This window comes from Mustelus asterias, chromosome 3, assembly GCF_964213995.1.
Source record: "Mustelus asterias chromosome 3, sMusAst1.hap1.1, whole genome shotgun sequence".
Taxonomy (NCBI): Eukaryota; Metazoa; Chordata; class Chondrichthyes; order Carcharhiniformes; family Triakidae; genus Mustelus; species Mustelus asterias.
In genome coordinates this window covers 98,155,900-98,164,921 of record NC_135803.1, presented here as the reverse complement: position 1 = coordinate 98,164,921, position 9,022 = coordinate 98,155,900, and the positions used below count along the sequence as shown (strand labels likewise).

General features: G+C 43.2%; 1 protein-coding gene across 1 annotated transcript in view; it reads left to right on the top strand.

The window, feature by feature from the left end:
- The first annotated feature begins 6,961 nt into the window (after window positions 1-6,961).
- The window catches only part of grip2b (glutamate receptor interacting protein 2b), a 322,627-nt gene continuing 320,566 nt past the window's right edge, over window positions 6,962-9,022 (top strand). Inside the window, exon 1 of the mRNA XM_078203128.1 lies at window positions 6,962-7,044. Within this exon, the coding sequence (XP_078059254.1) occupies window positions 7,005-7,044 (40 nt within the window). The 5' untranslated portion in view covers window positions 6,962-7,004. The remainder of the gene's footprint in view (window positions 7,045-9,022) is intronic.

The following is a 9,022-nucleotide window of genomic DNA, read 5'->3' as shown; positions in this document are numbered from 1 at the left end:
TGTGGTAGAGAATTAGACAGCTTCGTCAACTTCTGAGTGAAGAAATTTCTCCTCAGGCGAGGACAGAAGAGTTGAGGGTGGATCTTTCTGAGGCGGGGAGGGGTGACAATTTTGAAAGGAAGGGGGAACAGTTGGTGCCCGAGCAGAGGGACCCACTTGCAATGTCAGTTAGCATGGGGAGGCAGCAAGCAAGGTCAGGGGCTCTGTTAGTTTGTGTGCAAGATCTAGGGGGATAAGAGGAACTTGGAGAACACATAGAAGTCAATGAAAAATAAATTAGTGATTGAGGGTTCAGGGGCTAGGGCAGAAATGTTGGGGGCTGTCTGGCTTGATGAGAAAGAGCTGTTACATATTTAAAAGGGTTGCATGAATGTTTTAAGAGCTGATCACATGATTTGGTGGTGATGTAATTAGGGTGTTGCCACAAGCTACTGTTTCACTTTCAGTTTGTACTCTGTACAGGCAAGAGCTCCTCGAATTAATCTATTGTTGTTAGTTTGAATCTATGTGTGCAAGCCGCAGCTTTTCTTTTTGTTTAAAACCCAGAATCCCGAATATTACACAAAAAGAAAATTGGCGACGAGTTGGAATTTGTTTCACTGAGAACATCAAGAAAAGATCCTAAAAATTGTGGGTCCTCACACTTCAATATTAGAAGGCTAGGGTGAAGCAGCAACAGGATTAAAGATTGAAGTGCCAGTGCAGGAAAACCAAGGAGGAAAAATGCTTTCTGTATGGTTTTAAAAGAGGGATTTTTTCCAATCAGAGACGGATGAGATTCGAGGCAGCTTCTGGCATATTTGAAAAGAGGATGCTTTTTAATTTGAAAAATGAAATACATCAATTCAATGGTCTCCAGAATAAAAAGGGGAGTACTGGGAAGACAGTCAAATATTTACTGAGCAATCTTGAGTTACCAGTGCTTCCAAGAGAAACGGTGGGTCAATTAGAATCCATGGGTTCTTTCAATTAAGAAATTGAATCATGGAGTTCCCATGCAGAGCGGTTTCAGTGCTTTGTACAAGCAAATAAAATAGCAAATGAGTTGCTCATACCAGTTTTTCGCAGTACAATGGGAAGTAAAACCTTCAATTTGCTCTGGAACTTGAGACATCCAGCAAAGCCAGGAACCAAAACTTACAATGATTTGACAAAGATTCTTGAAGAGCCTTACCCTTCAAAGCTATTGATCATCATTGAACGGTTCAGGTTCCACTGAAGGAATCAAATGGAGTGCAAAAGAATTGATCAATTTGTGGCAACCTTAAAAAGGCTGGCACAACAATTTGAGTTTGATGAATCATTAGAAGATACTCTTCAAGATCGTCTAGTTTATGGTCTCAAAAATGAGGCTATCCAAGGAAGATTGCTTGCTAAACCTGCTTTGACTTTAAAGACAGCAGTAGAAATCACAGTATCAATAGAACTGGCTGCTAAAGAGGTTTCACAATTTAGTGCAGAAATGAAGATCCACAAGTTGGGAACTGCCCATAAGAAGTCAAAACAGCAAAAGCTATGTCATAGATGTACAAAATGGGCCATTCAGCGACTGAATGCTGGAGCAAGAATAGTCAAAGCAAGAATTGTGACAAAATGGGTCACATTGCAAAAGCTTATTGGGTAAGACCAGCTTCCCCTGAGAAGAATATTCTGAAGAAGAGGGTACCTTCCCGAAGAAGAACAAGTTGCATTCTACAAAAATAATTTACAACATGGAAGAAAAGAATTAGAACTGTGAAGAAGAGAATGTCCAGAAATATGATGAAGAGCTCTGAATGAATGTCTTATCCATACAGGGTAACTCACATTTACTCTGGGTGAATCCAAAGTTAAGTGGATAACCTATAAGGATGGAGGTTGATACTGGTGCTGCTGTATCTTTAATTCCTGAGACTACATACCAACAAAAGTTGAAGCATCGTGCCATTAAAAGGTTATGTCATTATCAGCGTAGAGTTGGGTGGAGAAACAGCGGAGTTGCCTTGCCATGTGGTTCATGGTAATTTTCCAGCTCTATCTGGGGGATCATGGTTGGAGAAGATAACGTTTAACTGGAGTGCTGTCAACAGATTGGTCGATGCTAAAACAGACCTAGAGCACTTTCTGGATAAGTACAAGAATGTATTTGAAGACATTTAGCTCAATGAAGGGAGTTCAAGCGAAACTTGAGATAATGTCTAATAGTCAACCAAAACGTTTCAAAGCAAGACCAGTGCCATATGCAATTCATCCCAAGGTCAAAGAATAATTAGTATGGCTTGTTAACACTAATGTGATAGAGCCGGTTACAATGAATGACTGAGCTACCCCCATTGTACCTGTCATGAAACCATATGGTTCAGTTTGTATTTGGTGATTTTATAACAACTATAAAACCAGTGTTGTCTGCTGATCGATATCTACTTCCTTTCATTGAAGATCTGTTTGCCGGGTTATCAGATCGGCAGAAATTCAGCAAGATTGATCTTTCGCAAGCATATTAACTGACGAATGTAGCCACTGAATCTCAACTTACCATCGTTACTCATAAAGGTCTTTTTTGTTATAAAATATTGCCTTTTGGAATAGCAACCACACCAGCCCCATTCCAAAGATTGAGGGATCAGGCTTTAAGTGGTCTCTCTGGTGTACAATGTTACCTGAAGGGTATTCTAATTATAGAATACAATGAACAGCAGCACTTGAATAATTTAGAAGTAACATGGAAAAGTCTTCAAGCACGTGGTCTGTATGTCAAGAAAGAAAAGTGTGACTTTTTCCAGACATCAATCCGGTATTTGAGTCATGTTATTGATAGTAAAGGCCTGCATAAAGCACCTAAAAAATGGGAGCTATTTTAGAAGCACCACATCCGGCAAATATGGAGTAATTGAGCTCCTTTTTAGGATTGGTAAATTATTTTGGCTAATTTATTCCTAACTTTATTGAAGCCATTGCATAATTTGCAATGTGTGAAACAGTCATGAGACTGGACAACAGAATGTGAGAAAACATACAAGGATATCAAAGATGCTTTGCAAGATTCTGAAGTATTGGTTTATTTTAATCCAAAGCTACCATTCCTGCTTGCTTGCAATGCTTCACCTTATGGAGTAGGGGCAATAGTTTCACATGCAATGCCTTCGGTAGAAGAACAGCCAATAGCTTTTGCTTTGTGTACTCTGACTAATGCTGAATACAATTTACTCCATAAGAGTTTGAGGATGATCTCAGAGCAAATGGTATTCTGCTTATAAAATCCGCACCTTATCATCCATTGACCAATGGATTAGCTGAAAGATTTGTATAATCCTTGAAACATTCTTTAAAAGCTTCAAAAGAGCAAGGTCTGTTATCATGTTGTGTCAATAGCTTTTTGTCATCTTATAGAAGCACTATTCATACGACTATTCAAAGTTCACCTGCATTACTACTCATAAAGGGAAAGTTGAGAACCACTTTTGATTTGTTGTTACCTCCAGAAACTTCAGAGATAGTAGAGCTTCAACAAAAATCTCAAGTTGCTAGATGAGAAGTGAGAGCAAAACAATGCTCATTTCAACAAGGATTCGAATGTTAACGCGTAATTCTGCCATGAGCGTGAATCAGGTCCACTTTCTTACACAGTTCAAACCAAAGATGAACTAGATTGGCGGCACTATGCTGACCAATTGTTACCATCTCGAAATGATTTCTCTGAATCATCTCCAGAAGTGCCAACTTCTTTAGTCCCTAGTGTTGTGAATACTACTACGGAGGGTTTAGTTGAATCTGAGTTGCTATATGATTGTGCCTATGCTACTATACCAAGTGAGAATGATGCAGAATTAACTCCAAGAGAAGGCTGGAACCTTACCACCTCGCCCGCCTTGGAATCGGCACAGGCGAGGGTCTGACAACGGAATTGACTTCAGGCAAGAATTTCCAGTCTGGCCCAAGCTAGGCTGTAAATTCCCACCTGAAGTGTCCACTGAAGTTCCAGATCATACTTCTAGGGTCAAAGACAGCCAAATTCCAGAACATTGTAGACAACCAAAGAGGAATAGATGTCCTCCTGATTGACTTTCTTATTGACTGCCTATAATGATTAATGGTGCACAGTACTGTGTCTAGAGTATTATGGATCTTATATATATCATAGTAATTTGTTGTCATGACCACAGAAGTAAAATGGAAGGGATATTATATATTTAAAAGGGTAACATGAATGCTTTGATCACATGATTAGGCCATTACAAGGGAGAAACAGGGTAAGACAGCTGACTGAATGGATGGTCTCCACCTTGGTGACTCTAGAATCTCTGGTTAGGGGGCAGAATGGATTATCTCTGTCTCTAACAGCTGGTGGCGTAATAGTAATGTCATTCAGCTAATAATCCAGAGGCTAATGCTCTGGGGATGTGGGTTCAAATCCCACAATGTCAGTTACTGGAATTTAAATTCAATTGAAAAATCTGGAATATAAAACTAATGATGATTGTTGTAAAAACCCACATGCCCCTTTAGGGAAGGAAATCTGCCATCCAGACTGGCCGATATGTAACTCCAGACCCACAGCAATGTGGTTGACACTTAAATAGTCCAGCGAGCAATTCAATTTGTACAAGAAGTGCTGGCCAGTGATACCCACATCCCAATAACTAGATCATTTTCTATTCTAGGGATAAATGTTGGCCAGAATAACAGGGAGAGCTCTCCTGCTCTTCTTCAAAATAATATCATGGGATCTTTCCCCTCCACTTGAGAAGACCACAAGACATAGGAGCAGAAGTAGGCCACTTGGCCCATCAAATCAGCTGCACCATTCAATGAGGTCATGACTGATCTGATATATAATCCTGAAGCCCACTTTCCTGCCTTATCCCCATAATCCTCAATCCCCTTCCTGAGTAAAAATCTGTCTATCTCAGCCTTGACAAGCAGCAGAGACCTGAGCACATATTGAGGCTAGCACTCCAAGAGGGAATGTTGCACTAACAGAGTCACAGGCCCATGATTTTACCGGCACAGCCACCCCGAAATCGGGGCAGGCGAGGCTCACAGAACGGCATCCCCCGTTGGCCTCAGACGCGATCCTATGAGCTTTGGGTGGCTGTGCCGGTAAAATCAGGGCACAGAGTTTTACAGCACAGAAAGGCTGTTCGGCCCATTGTGACTTCGCCATCAAGCATCTATCTATTCCAATCCCATTTTCCAATACTTGGTCCATAGCCTTGTATGCTATGGCCTTTCAAGTGCTCATTCTTAAATGTTGAGGGTTGCCACCTCTACCACCCTTTCAGGCAGTAAATTCCAGATTCCCACCACCTTCTGGGTGAAAAAGCTTTTCCTCATATCCCCCTTAAACTTCCTGCCCCGACCTTAAATCTATGCTCCCTGGTTATTGACCTTAACCAAGGGGAAAAGTTCCTTTGTACCTACCCTATCTAATAATCCATCATATTTTTATCCAAGTTGATCAAGTACCCCCTCAGCCCTCTCTGCTCTAAGGAGAATAACCCCACCTGAACCAACCTCTCTTCAGAGCTACTCCGGCCCAAGCAACATCCTGGTGAATCTCCTCTGCATCCTTTCCAGTGCAATCACATCCCTCCTTTGGATGAAAAATAAAATGGATGCCCTGTGGGCGAATGTAAAAGATCCCCTGATACTATGTTGAAGAAATGCAGGACACTTCACCCTGATATGCTGGCAAATATTTATCCCTTAATCAACATCGTTATCTGGTCATTATCACATCACTGCTGCGTGCAAACTGGGATTGTCTACCTTATAACCATTACCACATTTCAGATGTGCTCTGTGAAGTGCTTTGGGGTGAGGTGGTGAAAGGTGCTACAGTAATGCAAGTTTCTTTTCATTTTTTTTTACTGCTTTACCCAAACGAAGTCACCAAACACAGCACTCAGAGAAAGATAACCCCCAGCTCAATGGTTACAGGGTGAAGAAAAAAGAAACAGATTTATTGACTTTTAAAAACAGGATAAGGAGGATGGGGTGCAGGGGAACATGTGGGTCAGGGGTGGGGAGCGGATGCAATGCCAATGGTCTGCCAACTCAAAATTATTCTTCCAGCAATGCTCTTCTTAGTCCAAATGCAAAGACAGAGAGGGGTGAATAATGTTGTCCGATATTCAGATCTGTGGACCACTCCCCGCCCCGGGAAGTGGCAAGTGAGGCAGTGAGGACGGTTTTCACTGAGAGGTGTCAATGTGACTGATGGCACACTCCGGGGAGGGGGAAGAAGGTGTCAGCCCTGGATCAGCAGAGCACTTGAGTCTGCAATGTGGCTGGGATTGCAATGCCAGGAGGCGGAGGGAGGTGTTTAGACGGAAGCAAATGCTCGCCGTGTAGAGGGCACTCATCTTCACACACACACACAGCAAGGACACTTTCCAGGCGCTGGAGCCTCTCATTGTAAAAAGGGAGCAGTGTTTCATGGTGTGCAGGAGCTGAGCTCTTCCTGCCAGGAGGATTAACCTCTCCTCCTCCCCCCTGCCTGCTGAGTGAGAGAGTGGGTAGCAGCATTTGGAAAAGGGAATGAATGCAGAGGTTCGTCCACTCAGTAAGGAGGAGTTACTGCAGGAATTGTCAGAGAGGAGCCGGGCTAAATGATCAGACCCCTACCCTCACTGTGTTCCAGTGTTCTGCCTTAAAGTGGCGCTGAAGATGGGAGAGGAGAAGTTTGGTTCACAGTGCATCGGAATATTGGACTACTGCAAGGGAGGGGGAGCCATGCCAGGCTTGTTTGGTGACTTGGTTTTCTGAGCCTTTCCCTCCCCTCTTTAAAAAGCACCCTGTCATGTGCTATTGCTTTGACAATCGGCGCGGAAGTTGCCTGGGTTGGAAGGCTGGAGCCAGACAGAGCAGTGAGCTAGCTGTGTGTGAGTGAAACTGCACTGTGCCACTCTGCTGTGTGAGGGGTGAGGCTAACAGCAGCTTCACCCACATCAACACCCCCCAGAGAAACCAAACCCTGGACACACAAGAACTGAACTGTCCGTGCCATTCACTTCATCGCAGGCATGCTATGCGGGCTGAGGAAAGACTTACACTCAGACTTGGGTGAGTTGAACGCGAAGAGAAGCCAAGTCTCTTCAGCATTTACCGATTCCTTTCGTTTAGATCTTGACACTTTGAGTGTGATTCTGTGAAGGGATGATGTGGTCGAGTATTCTGAACAGGCTGACTGTGTGCCCGAGCGCCTTGTCCACAAACAGGTGCTGGCAAACTCAGCTCTGTAAAGCAGAGCGAATTACTAAAAAAAAAGCAAGACCAGAACGCAGTGGCTCCCTAATCTTCATTGCCTGAATGATGTACTGTGAGATTTACTGGAAAATGTCAGAATTTGGAGCTAATGATTAAAGGGGAGAAGTAGAGTTTGCAACCAGTGGGTTAAGTTCAGGGAGAAACCAGGTTTGGGCATATGTGGATACCAGGAACTGATACAAATAGGTTAAACAGGCTTTGATACCAGCGGGTTCTACAAGCAAACAAATGCTAGGACTAAACACTGAAGGGCTTCTGGGTCTCAATCCCCTGCTGTGAGTGCAATTATTATTTAAATTCTTCAGGTGGACCTTTCTTGCCACTGACCATTTGTGGGTTATGACCGTAACATTTTCTGTGGCGGGACGTGAGCATCGCTGGCTAGGCCAGCATTTATTGCCCACCCCTCTTCGGCAAACCTAAAACACGAGGGCACAGTCTCAGGATAAGGGGGCCGATCTTATGATTGTGATGAAGAGAAATGTCTTCACCTAAAGGGGATGTGAATTCTCTACCCCAGGGGATGGGGGGTACTCCATCATTGAATACATTTAAGGCTGGGATAGACAGAGTTTTGGTTTCTCAGGGAATTAACTTCTTTGAGAGGATAGGAAAGTGGAGTTAAAGCCCAAGATCAGCATTGATGCTATTGAATGTTGGAGCAGGCTCGATGAGCTTTGTGGTCTATTCTTGCACCTATTTCTTAAGCTCTAATTGACCTTAAGAAGGATAGAGGGCAGTAGTGAGCCACTTTCTTGACCGCTACAGTCCATGTGATGTAGGTACACCCACTGTGCTGTTAGGGAAGGAGTTCCAGGATCTTGACCCAGTGACAGTGAGGAGGTGGAGATATATTTCCAAGTCAGTGTTGTTGGAACTGCACTGGTCCAGGCACTTGATTTGTGCCTTGTGGATGGTGGACAGGCTTTGTGGAGTCAGGAGGTCAGTTACTCACTCAGTAGATAGCTTTTTCAGCTCTGGCTCAGAAGGTTGTGGGTTTATGTCCCAGCCTAGGGACTGGAGCTTAAAAATGAAGACTGATGTGAAGTGTAGGAATAAGGGAGTGCTACAGTATCAGAGGCGCTGCTTTTCTGGTGAGATATTAAACTGAAGCTTCACTTACCCACTCAGACAGATGTAAAAGATCCCATGGCACTCTACTGCAGAAGAGCCTGGAAACCGTTTGTGTTGTGCTGGGCAGTACTAATCCCTCAATGAAGAGCAGAAAAACAGATTATTTCATCTTGATCATTTTGTTGTATGTGGGCACATTGTGTGTGTGTGTGTGTGTGTGTGTGTGTGTGTGTGTGTGATTTGCTGACCACTTGTTCATCTGTGTATTTCTTGTGTCTGCCGTGTTCTTGTTGAATTTTGACTTGTTCTGTTTGTTTGGTGTATATATATAAAAGAAAGAAGATACTTTTGTTTCACTAACATCTTTCATGACCTCAGCGTGTCCCAAAATGTTTGAAACTAATGAAGTATTGTTTTGAAGTCTGCAAACTGTTGTGATGTAAAACATATGGAAGCCCATTTGCAAGCAGCCAGCTTCAACAAAGCGGGCCGTGATAGTGAGCAGGCACCCTTGTCTTAGTTATGTCAGTTGTAGAATAAATATTTATCGGGACACCAAGGAAAACTGCACTTCATCAAAGAGCCATTGGCATCTTTTACAGCCAGAGAATGGTTAGGGCCTCAGTTTAACATCTCCTCTGAAAGTCGGCACAATTGTTTAGGGTGAAATTTGGACTCTGCTGTCTGAAGTATGACCTGA